We start from the raw sequence: 15515 nt of genomic DNA, 5'->3' as shown, positions 1-15515 counted from the left end.
ACTATTGGCCTATTTATGTCCTTATATTTAAAATGTATTTCTTGTAAGTAGCAAATAGATAGGACTTACTTTTTTGTTGATCTATCTTGATAATCTCTCTTAATTTACATATTCATATGCCACACATTTACATATAATATATTTATATAGGGTATACATTTATACTTAATATACATATAGTTTATATAAAACAGATTTATATAGTATATGGATTATCAGTATTGTCAGATTTGTCTGCACCACCTTATTATTTTTATCACATTTTTTATTTGTATCATCTTTTTTTCTCTCACTTCTTTTATGTTCTTTTTTCGATGAATCAAATATTTTTTATAGTATCATCGCACCTCTCTTACTTTACTAGCAATAAATCTTTGGTTGTTATTATTGCATAAACAGCCCATTATTTATAAAAGTTAAATAAGGAAACATTCTTATACATGTATTTACCCTTTTTAGTGATTTTCTTTCTTTTGTGTAGATACCTTTTTCTATCTGGTATATACTTTTTTCTGCCTGAAAATCTTCCTTTACCATTTCTTCTAGTGCAGGTCATCAATAAGTGATGAATTTTTTTTAACTTTTATATGTGAAAAAGTATTTCATCTTCATGTTTAAAAGGTGATTTATTGGACATAGAATTCTAGGTTGACAGGTTTTCTTTTCTCAGTCCATTAAAAGAATTGTTTCACTTGCACTGTTTCCAAAAGGAAACGTTTTTGAACATTTTGATAGTGGTACACTTTGGTATAGTTGTTTCTTTTCTTGTTTGTTTTAGTGTGGAGTTCATTGAGATTCTTGAACTTGTCAGTGTGTGATTTGGAAACATGTTGATTGTTAACTTCAAATCATTTTATATTTTCCAAGCTCAAATTTCAGGGGCCGAAATAATATTTCTAGTAATCTGGGTACAGTTGTCCTGCAGCTTACTGATGTTTTTGTCTTTAAGACATTTTTCCTGTTTTACTTTTTATAGTTTCTATTGTACATTTTCAAGTTCATTAACTTAAGTCAAATCTATTTTTATTCACATTTAGTGTATTTTCATCTTAAGCTCAAAAGTTTAATTTGTATTCTGCTTTCACATTGTCATGTCTCTATAGTTCTGAACATCTGACATATACTTACATAACTTTTAATTTCCTTTTTGATAATTCTAACATCCATAATCTTGATGGATCTATGTTTCTTTTCCTCGTGGATTGTACTTTCTTGTTTCTTAGCATGCCCTCTAATTTTAAATGCCAGACTTTAGTCACCTTACATGGTTGGAGTGACTATTTTTTGTATTTCTATAAAAATCCTTGATTTATATTCTGGGATACAGTAAAATTAATGGGGAATCATATAGTCATTTTGAGCTTTGTTGTTAGGTTCTGTTAGGTAGAAACAGAGAAATATTGTATTTAGATGAGGGCTAATGATCCCTTACTACTGAAGCAAGTTTCCTTTGAGTATTCTGGCCCATGCCTTATCAATTTTCACGTTGTTCAGCCTGAGTAGTAAGAATGGCCATTATACCTGGCACTGTGGGAACATCAGGTTCAGTATTCTCCAATCATTTCAGGAAGGACAGACGTTTCCTTGGTCTCAAAGTATTCCCCTCTGTGCACTTGGCAATCTTGCTGATCAGTGAGTGCTCTACCGAATACTCAGTTCTCTGGGTGTCTTCTCTGCTTAGGTCTCTTATCCCCATTCTTTGTTCTGTGAACTCTAGCTTCCTGGAATGAACTGTCTCATCAATACAGAGTCTGAAAGGCTGTGTCCTCCTTACTCTGATGCTAAGAAATTTTCTCAAGTCAATAATCTGTAACAATTTTAGGGTTTGGCTTATTTCTTCTTGTTTCTCATGAATCACTTGTCTTTTTTTCAAGGCACTGATGTCCGCCATTTGAAAACCATTGTTAGCCAGTTATGGTAGCATACACTTGTAATCCCAGCCCTCTAGCAGAGGCAGGAAGATTATAAATTTGAGCATGCCCTGGTAACTTAGTGACTTAACAAGACTCTGTCTCAAAACTAAAAATTACTAAAAATTACCAAAATTGTGGGGTGGCAGGGGACTTTGAATTCAATCATCAGAAGGGGGTAATTGCTTAATATACTCTGTCTGCTTTTCTTTTAGGTGGCTTTTCTTCTTCTTCTCCTTCTTCTTCTTCTTCTTCTTCTTCTTCTTCTTCTTCTTCTTCTTCTTCTTCTTCTTCTTCTTCTTCTTCTTCTTCTTCTTCTTCTTCTTCTTCATTATCGTTTCCTTGCTTGCTGTAAGCAGAAGGGTAATTCCAATCCTTGTTATTTCATTTAAGCTAGAAGAACAAATCCAGTTTCTTTAAAGGACTTTTCATCACATTATGGGTTCTATTTCCAATTTCATTGTATATCTGGTAATTTTTTAATATATAGTAGGAATTGGATATTTACTTTGTTGGGTGATGGATTTTTAATTTTTCTATGGACACCCTTAAGCTTTATTTTGGGAAACAGTTAATTACTTGTGAGTGGTCTCATCCTTTCAAGCCTTGCTTTTAAGCTTTGCTAGGTAGAGCCAAAGCAGCCTTTGGGATTCATTTTGCCCCACTACTGGGTAAATATCGTTCTTAGATCTCTAAATGAATCACAAGGTTTTCCCCTCTGACTGATGGTAGCACAAGGTATCACCTCTCCTACAAAAGGTCTAGATTGTGTTCTCTCTCATCTTGGAGTGATTTTTTTCCTATGTTGCTGAGTAGTTTTTTCATGTGCACTTGCTAATAAGTACTCAGTTGAAAACTAGAGGAGTGATGGCTGCACATTTCTGGAAGTTCTCTCTTTATTAGTATTCCAGGTGAATCTGCCCCTCAGGGTTATTTCTGGGCTCCACTTGCATTCTTCCTCTCTATTCTGTAGTCTGCAAACTATAGTCAGGAATCTGACTGTGGAGGAGAAACTCGGTTTGTTTTTTCTCTATCATGAACCTCTGTTCTTCATGCTACATTATACAATCTGAGAAAACTATGCTTTCTGTCTTTTAAAATTGTTTCATGTGAAGAAATAAAAACTTTCCCTGTTACTTCATCCTAGTCATAAGCAGAAATCATATTTGTCATTTAAAAATAAACTGGTGAAGGGCCAGGGATTTAGCTCAGTGGTTCTGCCACCTGCCTCGCAAGAGCAAGGTCCTGAGTTTGATTCCTGGTCCAAAAAAACACCTGGTATATTCTGTATCTCACACTCTAACATCTATTTAGTAGGTGTTTAAATTTTATCTTGCTTTTCTACACCTTCTCATCATTTACTTCCTAATGAAATTATAAAAGCTATATCCTCAAGCATCCTTCACATTGGCAGGAAAGCTGAAGAGTATGGAAAAAAACTTTTTTCATTAGACTTTTGTCTGATTTCAAATTTCACTATTTCCTCTTCGTGGGAACATTCTTATATTGCTCTAAATTTAAGTAAGTTTGGAATAATAACAATAATACATACTTGATTTGGTCATCAAGATGATCATGAGGCCAAAAGAATATATATAGAAAAAAACCTTTACAACTTGTAACACGTTACACATGTTTGTATTTGCTTTTGTCATCAACACTAGTTTAAATTTCTCTTTCAATACATTTTGTGTCCTTGCATTCTTTCTATTTCTGAATGTATGACTTTTTTTGTACTCTTTCCATATTTCCTCTTTCTTTGTTATCCTAATATCTCTGAATGTATGATCATAATTTTGTTGAATATGAGGGTGTAGGAAAGAAATGTATCCGACTAAGAGTCAGGAAGCCCGAGGTCCTGTGTCAGCTCTTCCACTTGGCCTAGCGCATTTGACACAAATACTTAGTCATCCTTCCCTTTAATCTTCTTGACCTTGAAGTGGAAATAAAATATTCTCTGATGAATTTAGAATTATCATGAGGATCAAATACACAAACAGTGCCCAACTTACAATGATTCAACTCATAATTTTCACCTGTAAGTGTATAAATAATACTCATCCAACAGAAACTAAACCTTGAATTTTGAAATTTGATCTTTTCTCATAGTGAACTATGTTATGATACATTTATTTTTCTGTAGAGCAACAGAAAGCCGTAGTTCCTAATCAATCATGTGATTGTGATGATAAACCAGTGCTTACCACTGTATCTTATTGCTAAGCTAAGGTGCTCAGTGGATCAGGAGCAGTAAATGCATTTCTGACATCTGATAATTGCAATTTACTGAAATACAATCTCATTATAAATTGAAGATTCTCTGTATAAAAGGTAAACATTTCTACCATATGTCATTTACATGGTGGTATTATACAGTAAGTTATTCTATAAATATATATTTAATATATTGCTGTATAATGAAATAACTATGAACTAAGTAAGCGTTATAATGCTGGTAACTGTAAGGAATACTTAAATAATTTCTTATTCTCTTTTTACTTTTTCTGGTGTAACTAGTATTTTCTATGTAGGAGAAGAAGAAAAACATTCTCTTTTATTTTGTAGACTAAAGCTAGTTAATACATTTTATGTTTGTTCATGTGTTTGGCAAGTGTGTTCCACTGCATATGCTTTATTGGTCAGAAATATATCACGTACTCTCTAGAAAATCCTTTCTTAAGCAGTTTTCCACAGGTATTTAATAATGAAAGATTTAATTAATAAGGTTAATTAATAAGGTTTAATTAATATCACTTGAGATGTTACTTTAAATAAATTATCCATTAAGTGCAAAACAATTTTCATACTCAATTTTAATTTCAAACTTTGCCCTTTAAGTAAAGTTACATAACTAACTAGTGATATAGTGGTTAAACAGTGCATATATTGGATGATATTGTGGAGAAACTAACAATATTAGACAGGAGAAATTATCAAAGCAAATCTTTGGCTCTCATAATTATTAAAGGAATGTTTCATTCTAATTAGCTGGTTTTTCAGATAAATGAGGTGCTGTTTTAGGCATCTAAACTAACTTTTTACATGCCTCATATATTGCTCACTCCACCCACATATGCTGGCTTACATAAATTACTTCTCTGACCGCTTACATGGTTGAAATGAAGGTCACCTATTGGGTCAGCATGTAAAAAGTCTATTAGCACATTATAAACTTATAGAAGGGTTTAAACAAAATTCCTGGGAAGTGGCCAATAGGATTATTCATATTAAAAAAATTGTCTAATGTGGCTTCCAGTTGTTCTAAAGATGGCAAAGTTATTCTGATCATACGTTATGCATTTCTTTACCTTACAGTCCAGTCACCATTTACAGCACATTCTCTGTATCTTCTTATTCTGGCTAGTTCATGCTTCCTTCAGCTTCTTGTGGTATAATGCTTTTTTCCTTGCACATGTGTGGAGTGCAGTTCTTTCTCTTTCCATTCTTTCTCAACAACCAATAACAGCTCATTTTAAAAATGATTGAACACAATTGAACTCAGAAATCCTCTTTTTAATAGGCAAAATATCCCTGATATGTGCTTGCTGTTCTCTATCAACATTTTCTTAAAAGCTTGTTGGCAGATTCAATTGAACAATGACCTATTGGATTATCTCCCTGACTCTTCCCCGGACTACAATCTCTTAGATGTCAGAGATTGTATCTGATTTGCTCATAAGTTTGACATTGGAATCTAACAGTGCCAGGCAAATATAAGCATTTAGTAGATATTTGTTGTATTCTTGTAGAGAGTATTATGAAACCCATCCGGAATAGCACAAGACTTCCCTAAAGTTAGGCTTATATACCTAATGTTTTAAAGTTTAAATTTTAGTAATTAGGTTTCATGGTTGAGAGCTCCCTTATTTCATACTTATTACTCATTTCCTTGTTATTTTTTCTGCCTAATAAATCAAGGATATCATATGACACATTGGTGAGTGCTATTCAACTTGGTGCATTATTAATTTTTAAATCTTAAGCCCTCGATATGAGTCTCAGCTTGATCACTTACAACTTCTGTGGCCTCGCATGAGTCAATGAGCCTAGGTTTTCTGATATTTTTCTTTTACTTTAGTACTTTTACTTTTATCTTTTTAAAGATAAATAAGGCAATAATTATGGAAATTTGTTATAAATTATAAAAATGAATTCAATTTCTAAATATTGTTTTTTCACTTGATCAGTCATTGTGTCTTAAAATATTATTTATCCAACTGTACAAATAGACAAATCAACTGGTAATTGCAAGACTATGTCACTGTGCACTTTCCAGAAAGAGATACTGTGTTTCGTAGGAGTCCAGAGAAGGAACATTCTCTGAGGGTTCAGGGAGAGTCCTAGAGAACATAAATCTATATGGAGTCCCACAAAGACATAGCTAAGTGAAAAAGAGTCATCCCACAAAGGGCCAGAAGCAGTGTATAAGTGCTTTAGACATGAGAAAGAACACTGAGCAAAATTTACGAATAGATAATGGTGTTTGGGTCAAAGCAGGGGAAGTCTGGGAACTGTCTGGTGCTGTTATACGTATGATTGAGGGAATAAAAATATGTCAGTCAAGGAACCTTTGGAGTAGGAAAGATAAAATGTGCACAAGAAAACCAATCAAGGAATAACAAAAGCAAACTGTGAACTCTATTGTGAAAGTTTAGTATCAGTTTGTTTCCCACTCAATGACAGAGATTCTCTCCTAGAACAAGTTTTAGTCAGGATCCTTTGACCCCTCTTCTCAGCCGAGCCTCACAACACATATGGTAAATACATAGTTTGCTGAGCCACCCATAAGAAAATGCCAAGACTGGGAAATTTAAACAGTAGAAATTCATGGTCTCACGGTTCTGGAGGCTGGTGTTTCAAGGTCAAGGTGTTTACAGGCTTACTTTCCTCTGAAGCCTCTCTCCTTGGCTTGCAATGGCAGCCTTCTCTGTGTATTCATATGGTCTTTCCTCTGTGTGCATGTATTAGTCACATCCTACACCCACAGTTTAAATCAAGAGATGTTCATTTTGGTTTACAGTTTTCTTGGGCTCAGTCCATGATTACCAGGCACCAGCACAAAAACAGCTTGGTGGAAGGGGGTCTGGTGGGGGAAAGTTGCTCACATCATGGCAGCTAGGAAGCAAAGAAAGAAGGGAGGAGCCACTAACTGAATACACCCTTCCATGTCAAGAACCCAGTGACTCACTTTTTCCAACCAGACCCCATCTCTGAACAGCAGAGTTAACTATGAACTCAACACATGGATTAATCCACTGATGAGTATAGCACCTCTATGATCCAATCTCCTTCCAGGACCTCCACCTTTGACCAGAGACTCTTGGGGACATTGTAGAACTAGACCATAACAATGAACATCCCCAGTGTCTTTGAACATTTCCTTTTATGCCCAAATTTCCTTTTATAAGGGCATCAGTCAGTTTGGATTAAGACCCACCCTAACGAAAAAGGAACACTTCTCCACTGTTGGTGGGAGTACAGACTGGTGCAACCCCTGTGAAAATCAGTGTGGAGATTCCTCAGAAAACTAGGATTAGAGGTCCCATTTGACCCAGCTACTCCAATTCTGGGTATGTTCCCAAAAGAATTAAAAGCATCATACCAGAGCTACATAGGTACACCCATGTTTATAGCAGCACAGTTTGTAACAACTAAATCTTGGACACAGCCCAAATGCCCATCAATTGATGAATAGATAAAGAAGATGTGGGGTTTTTTATGTGACAGAATACTACTCAGCCATAAAAAAAAAAATAAACTTGAGACATTTAAAGCAAAACAAATGCACCTTGAGGCCATACACTTATGTGAAACAAATAGGACACACATGTGTAAATACCAAATTGTTTCTCTGGTGTAAGAAACTGAAAGTGTAAATGAGGACCAAAATGTATAATAGGTAATGTGAAATAGGAAGAAAAGGGGCAAAGGTTGAAGGGGAACTAAGGAGGGGGCGCAGGGGAAGGAAAGAGGGGAAAAAATTTAAAAAGAAGGAAAAAAAAGAAACAAAGCTTATATAAATAGGTAAGAGAGTAGGCATTGAAAGGAGGGAAGGGAAATGGGAAAAAATAAGAACCAAGATATATCACGTATGGGTACAAATTCCCATTTATGAATGTGATCATAATGTATACCTAAAATGTACCAATAAATTTATTAATGAATAATAAAAAAGACCCAACCTAACAGCCTCATTTTAAATTACCACTTTAAAAATATTGTCTCCAAACACAGTCACATTCTGAGTTAGAGGGGGTTAGGACTTCAAACTATTAATTTTTAGGAGACACAATTCAGCTCAAAATTGTGAGTGCCTGAGATGTTAGTTAAAAAATTAGGTAATGTGTTTACTATAGTGTTTAAAAGCTTAAACTTTGGAGTTTAACTTCCTTTCTTGCATTGATTGTTTTCATTTACAAAGATCACTACATACAAGCTATCTAGTCTTGAGGGGATTATAAAATCTCACGAAATTCTTTACATTTAGGAAAAAATGAGATAATATTTACCCCTTTATTTATTATTGTATACATCACTAAGTACATAATAAATGCTAACTAATTTTACATCTCTTTGCCAATTCTTTTATGAAATTGGAGACAACATCACCTTGTTTTGTTTGATTCTCTTTTGACAGTCTTCTTACATAGCCAATGCTGGCCTCAAAACTTAAAATCCTTCTGTTTCAGCCTCCTGTGTGCAAGAATTATAGGTATGTATCACCTAATAAGAAATTATCTTTTTGAGATATTGTTTAGAAATAAGTTTATAAACAACAGTTTTGCTCTTGATTACTATGTTATACATATGTTATACATATAAAACATGCAAAAATTTTGCAAAAATTCAGTATATTCTTTATTCCTTCAGAACAATATGTGGATATTTTTTGAAGGGCTATCACATTCCACAAACCTCTGTTTTTTGATTTTCAAGAGCATCCTAGGAGACTTAAGAATGCACTAAATTTTTTGGAGATGGACAGCATGGGGCTATGGAACAAGGGTTCAATTAACATTGACTGTAGGGAAAGGTAAGGACTCTAAGAATCAAACACTATAACTTCATATCTAATTAGTTCAGTTAAAAATTTGACATTGAAATAATTCTGTTTTTATCTCAATCTCTAATAAAAGCAATGATTATATCTATAAATAGGAGAGTCTATGTTCTCAGTAAACAAATAATGCCCTTCCCATTCTATTCTTAGGTATAGTAAGATGCTTACTGCAATGAAAGTGAGAAACAGAATGGTTGAATGGCTACACTTTAGCAACATTGTAAAGTTGAAAAATTACAGATTGAATTTCATAAGTTGAAGACTATACACCTCACAGAGTTTCATAGAATTCACAGAAGCCAGATACTGTAGTCTGTAGTCTTTTAAATTAGGTACAACATTTAACCACTAATGAAATTCTTTCTTTTGATCTCTTGTTGTTTTCTCCCCCCCACATATAGTCATAATCATGTGGGCAGAAAGAGGTATGTTATGACCATGAATAAAAAGCATAGTCCTCAACTTATGAAGTTTAATGTGTAATTTTTTATACCAGGATTCAGAGAGGTTAAGTGTGTAAGAAGTAAAAAAGCATCAAGGCTGGGGTGGCCATCCAAACTAGTTCTTACTCTTGGGTTCTTTAATGGTACCCTTTTGGGCTCTTGGGAGAGGATAATAATAACCTCTTTTGCTACATCATAACACTGCATAAACAAATCAAAAGAACTAATGAAGAGAATATTATTTTGAAAGCTGTTGAAGTTGATATAATCATAGGGAACTGTAGTTTACTGAAAATTATGATCAGCAAGGATCTCTGAGTAGAAAAAGAGAACACTAACTTTGGAGTTTGGAAACAATCTTTGTTTTTAGTAACACTAACAGTTTGAAAAAAACTCCTTTACTTTGTACTTCTATATTTTCTTACCCTGTGTCAATGTCCCTCATGTGAATTCAGATTATGAGGCACTTAATAAATTTGTAGGATTGTAAGGCTCATCATTTTTATAATCTAACTCCTTTCTAATGAGAGAAAAGAGTTCTCCAAGTTTTACGAATAACTGAAAGATCTGAAAACATAGATGGAAATTTGAGTTGAGAAAAGTACTCTGCTTAATCTGATATGTCTCTGTTCTTCAAAACTTCAGCCTTGTTTATATGAACTTAATAACTACGGTGATTTTCAGAAATAAAGAGTGATTGACAGAAAAACATGATGAATCACCTCTGGATTTCAACAGTCCTGTGAACTTGAGAAAGTCCAATGAACTTGAGAAAAGCTCTGCTGACATGAGCCAGCTTGATAGGCACTTCCAAAATTGGGGGTGCTCACTGGACATTCTTGTGGCCACCTTCTCCTCTTGGAAGAGGTTACCAGTTCCTAACCTCTTCCATCCTTTCAGGAGGTTCTGGCTGTCAGTGAGGAGCACATTGCCATTAAGAAGGAAACCAAACCTTCCACAGTCCTTCATAGCAGAGATTCTTCAAAGAGGTATTCACCATTGGTTCTTTTGTTCCTCCCTAGCACCACTTCCACTCCTCAGAATTCTTGTTTCCTTTTGGAATGTGTATTGATACTTTTTACTGCTAGCTTTAATTGTAGAAACTTAAGTCACTTGTGTATTGATACTTTTTATTGTTGGCTTTAATTGGGTAAACTAACCAAGTTACATGTTCCCTTTTGTAATGTGTATTGATTCTTTTTATTGGTAGCTTTAATTGTTGAAACTAAGTCTGATGTGTATTGATATTTCTTACTGTTAGCTTTAATTGTGCAAACTAACCATGTCACATGTTTCCTTTTGGAATGTGTATTGATACCTTTTATTGCTAGCTTTAATTGTGTAAGCTAATCAAACCACACGTTTCCTTTTGTAATGTGTATTTATACTTTTTATTGCTAGCTTCAATTGTAGAAACTAAGTCACTTGTGTATTGATACTTATTACTGCTAAATGTAAATGTGTAAACTTCAGGGACTACTATTCATTTCATTTGGGCTATATTTGGGGTCATGGAAGTGCATCACACAGTTATCAATTTTATTGTAAGACATTAAACTGTCCTGCCACCAAACACAGAGTTTATGGTTGAGACACTTTTCACATGGTCTCACAAGGCAGACAAAACAAAACAATTTAGTACTGGTATGTCAATATTGAGAAGAGGAATTTATAGAGATAAAGAATCAGTGACTACAATGATGAAAAGAAAAAGAGCATAGATATCTTTTTGTTTTAATTTTATGTGAAATGTATTGAGGGAGTGATTCTCTGTTGAGTAAACTTAAATCTGTTGTTAAGATCCATGGTCAAGAGATGTTCATTTTTCTTGGAATTTTAGAAATTATCTAATAGAACCACATCATTATAATGGGAAGAGCAGCAGCTCTAATTGACTATAAAGTTCATCATATATGCGTGCTATTGCTCCAAGTAGTAATACACATATGAACACATATGTGTGTATATGCGTGTTTGTGTTTATATATTTTACCTTTATGCTTTATAACATTTGTACAGTATAGGTCTTATTTTCTCTCTTTTACTTATTAGAAAGGTGAGGCTCAAAGAAAATAAATGGTTTATCCAAAGATAGCATTGCAATTGGTGAGTCAAGTTTTAGACCCAGAGTTTCCTTGTTTCAAAGTATGGTTCATCTTCACTATGCGCTATAGTTGCAAATAGACTTTCTGACCCCCTGTTCCATTATCTTTCCATTCAGCTATGGTGGACTTAGATTTTCTAACCTGTAACTGTAATGCAATCAAAATGTTCTTTCTGTGGTCACTACTTTTACTGAACCATTGGAAAATAGGAAGACTATTAGAGAAGTGCAGACATTAAAACCAATGATTATACTTGTATAGGAAAGAAATTATTTCATGGAGGAAAAAAAAAGGCCATTCTCTTCTTACTTTGATGGCTCTTGGAATACTGTCATGTTCCTATAGCTGGCTAGCCTTGATAAGCTTCCTCCAACAATGATATAAGGTCCTTTCATCACTTTCCTTCTATGGATGTGGAGACCCTGAGATTAATGTAATCAGACCATTTGGTTTTGGCTTCAGTCATTTTTGCATGTTCTTCAGGTGACACAGTTAAGCTTACAGAATAAAAGAAGCTGGTAGACAAATGATATTACTTGTAGGTTGGAAGAAGGAACTAAGAAGTTTCCTCTCAAAAACATTTCATTGGTGTATTTGTAATCTTTAATAACATCTCCTCTTTCCTTCTTGGGAGGCTAGATAATAGGCTTATACAATAATAAACTTAATTTAGGGAAAACTAATTAAGTCATGTTTTTCAAACAGTAATTTGGATAGTTATAGGCTATGGAAAATTCAACCTTGATTCTCCAATGTTTATGAATATGACGTTTGGTTGGGACAGAAGATTTTTTTCAGGATATAAAATACCATTCAGATTGAGAATTTTCAAAAGTGGTATATATAATCTTTATTTTCATAGAGTTTCTGCCTTTGCTATAAGGGTGAAGTAGTGTGGAGTGAGGTGGATGGGGAACCTGTTGTCTACTTTTGTGAGTGCAGGCTCTGCCTCTCCTATCTTAATTATGTGCTCTTGGGAAAGCCATGAATCTTTCTCTAAGTCTTTTATCACAGGTATTCAATGTTAGAGTTTTGCTATGTTGTTTTTGGAGGTCATTCTTCTCTAACGTACATCTGGAGTCGTGACAATTAATCCAGATAGTTCAAAATATGTACAGATGGGATTGACAGGCACCCTTGATTCTCGCAGTACAAGCTACTCTTTCTAGATATGGAAACCTTTAAATCTTTATCTGGCTGGTAGGACAGCCTATCTGTTTTCTTTTCTCCTTCTCTCCCACTTATGAAGGGATTCCAAATAGAAACAAGTTTATCTACAAAGTAGTAAGGTCTGCTGCTGCTGCTGATCTCAGTTGTCATATAGGATTATGAAATATTTGACTTTGAGTAGGGTCCTTAGAGTCAGATTTTGCTTTCAGCAGAGGCCAGGGGCATCATGAAAACACATTATACTTTAAAAATAGAAATTATCTGCTCAAATCTGCCACCTTGACATGATCTCAAAGGATAGAAGATAAACTGGTGTGGTACATAAAGTGTACCACAAGCCTGAACAACTGGTTTTCTGTATGTGTGTGTCACCATGTGTATAAAAGTGAGCCGTGTTTCCTGAGTTCAGTCTTAGACACAGCTGAGCAATGCACAGAGCAGACCTGTATAGCCAACTTACAACATCTTCACCATGAAGACAGTCACTGTGCCAGTGCTTCTGACCCTGGCTCTTTGCCTTATACAAGGTGAGCAATTTGCATGCAATCTAAGGCTCTTACCACATATCTCAAAGCCCTGAGGAAGGGACATTCCTCCCCTACACTTGCCAAGAAAAATAAATATATATATATTTCTCTATATAAAATCTTTTCCACACATAGAATTTTGAATATCTATATATGTGGATTTATAACCATATTGTTATCTGGAAATGGCAAGTAGTTGGAGAATTTTTAGCAACTAGTTGTAAATTTTTATCCATGAGAAATCCTTCAATTAATTCTATTTATGTTCTATAAAGGTAATACCTACTTTTGCATGTTCCTCTTACCAAGTGTATTAACTCATACTACATATATATATCAAACTATATTAGAAATTAAAAACGAGTAAAAGATAAATGAACTTAATATTAGATGTATAAATAAAATATTTAAAAACCTAAAGCCATCTAGTTTTGTTTTAAAGCAGTAGTGCTTTCTAAGTTATTTTTATATTTTCAAATTCTTAATGGATTTAAAATATTGCTTCTAAATGGTGAGGGATTTTGTTGGAGCTAGAAGGGTGGTTTTGAATTTACTATTTGACATGAAGGAAAAACAGATTGCCTACATTTTTACCTTTTTCCAAATTATTACATTTTTAAAAAGAAAAACCTTAGAGATAAAGTCAGTAAGATCATTATATAAAAATGATGCTGACTTCCTAAGATGAGTGTGTAAATACAAGAGAGCAGGGAATGAGAGAATGGTATAGGCTGTGATTTTAAGAAATCCTAACTTTTGCTCTATCTCTAATATTTGTTTCTACAATAAGAAGATAAAGTTGTCAGAACTCAGAAAGTGGAATTTTATGTGTATATGTGAGGTTAATATCATGATATGTTATACTTTTAAATTATATTAAAATTGGTATGTTATATTTGATATAGTATGTTATATTATAATTTATAAAAGGATACTGCCATACTTTAGAAGGTTCTTTTGGAAATTAGATATTTTGGAGATGTCAGAAATTGCAGGAGTACTATTTGCTAAATTGTACAGTTCTGAGAGGTTGGAGCTGTATGAGTATATATACTAATCTGGTAGACTGCCTTCATTTCATTTGCCATGGTAAATCTAAAAGTCCCCAAAACTGTTTGTAGTTTTACCATATATTGCCATTAAATCAATGCAAACACTGCATTGAGTGATTTTTTGGATTTATTTACTGAATATTTTACAGTCCCTTAACTTTGGTTTCTGCATTTTTGTCTCAGATGCTGCCAGTGAGGATGCAAATCAGGTCAGTCCTGCTTTTTCTCATTGAATCCATTCCAAGATCCCTAAAACAAAATGGTTTTTGGCCAACACCTTCGTGTTAATAGTGCAGACATATTACGCTTATAGATACTAATAGCTTTTGTTAAAAACACAGAAACAGACTTTTATGAACAAGCCATGAATTTCTTTGTCCCTCTGTTTCCTCTGTTTCCTCTCTCTCTCTCTCAACATGTTAATGCTGCTGGCTGTCTGAAAGAGGTGCTCTATCATACTTAAGTGCTTTAAAATTCTATAAACGCCAAATAAATCAACCAAAAAACCACTATTGTTCTATTTAGCAGCTGAATAAAACCACAATACACCATACAGGAAGCTCAAATGTTTTCTGCCAATTATTATGCCAAAAGGGTTATCTATATCTAGTATATATAATCAGTGTATATATTTCATCCATTAAATATTTATTGAGATCCTGTTATGTATCTGACCCTATATGAAATCCTGCAGATATTCTATAGCAAACAAACTAGATGAAAACCTTATCCTTCTAAAACTTACATTTTAGTAGAGGAAAAGAGACAAGTTAATATGTAAATTAGTAAAATATATAGTCCTTTAAATACAGATTAGTGTTAGGAGAAAAATAAAGGAGGATTCAGGAGGAATTCTGAGGCATGAAGGTGGTATCTGTCCTCACTGGGATAGTCAGGGCAATCCTGGCTGGAGATAGTGTTATAGAAGGGCCTGAAGGTCAAGTGGAGGGAATGAAAAGATCTTTACAACTTACAGCAGACCAGGAAGAAGCACCCGAAATGGCAGAGGACCTGATGCAGAGGTCTTATTTTTGAGAAATAAATTAATTTCTATGTAAATTAAAATTTACTGTTTTAAAAAAAGTTAAAAGGGCCAATTTCTCCCTCCCTCATGCTGTTATGCATGCTATTAATTTAACATTGAAAATAGTGTTGTGTATATAGATTTCACTGTATTGCTCAAAGACCATGGACAGTTAAATAATATAAAGTTAAGTTAACTCTTCTCAGCACCAAAATTCTTTGAAC

At 34.0% G+C, this 15515-nt stretch overlaps 1 protein-coding gene across 5 annotated transcripts in view; it reads left to right on the top strand.

Moving 5' to 3' along the window:
• The first annotated feature begins 13084 nt into the window (after window positions 1-13084).
• Window positions 13085-15515, top strand: part of Spink5 (serine peptidase inhibitor Kazal type 5) — an 85710-nt gene continuing 83279 nt past the window's right edge. For all 5 annotated transcript variants that reach the window (XM_021266176.2, XM_021266174.2, XM_087180628.1 and 2 more), the window contains exons 1-2: window positions 13085-13215; window positions 14451-14476. In XM_021266176.2, the coding sequence (XP_021121835.2) occupies window positions 13161-13215; window positions 14451-14476 (81 nt within the window). In that variant the 5' untranslated portion in view covers window positions 13085-13160. The remainder of the gene's footprint in view (window positions 13216-14450; window positions 14477-15515) is intronic.

The sequence above is a fragment of the Heterocephalus glaber genome, unplaced genomic scaffold, assembly GCF_053883595.1.
Source record: "Heterocephalus glaber isolate CG9 unplaced genomic scaffold, H.glaber_assembly_v1.0 deba00001463, whole genome shotgun sequence".
NCBI lineage: Eukaryota > Metazoa > Chordata > Mammalia > Rodentia > Bathyergidae > Heterocephalus > Heterocephalus glaber.
This window is presented reverse-complemented; position numbering and strand designations above follow the sequence as displayed.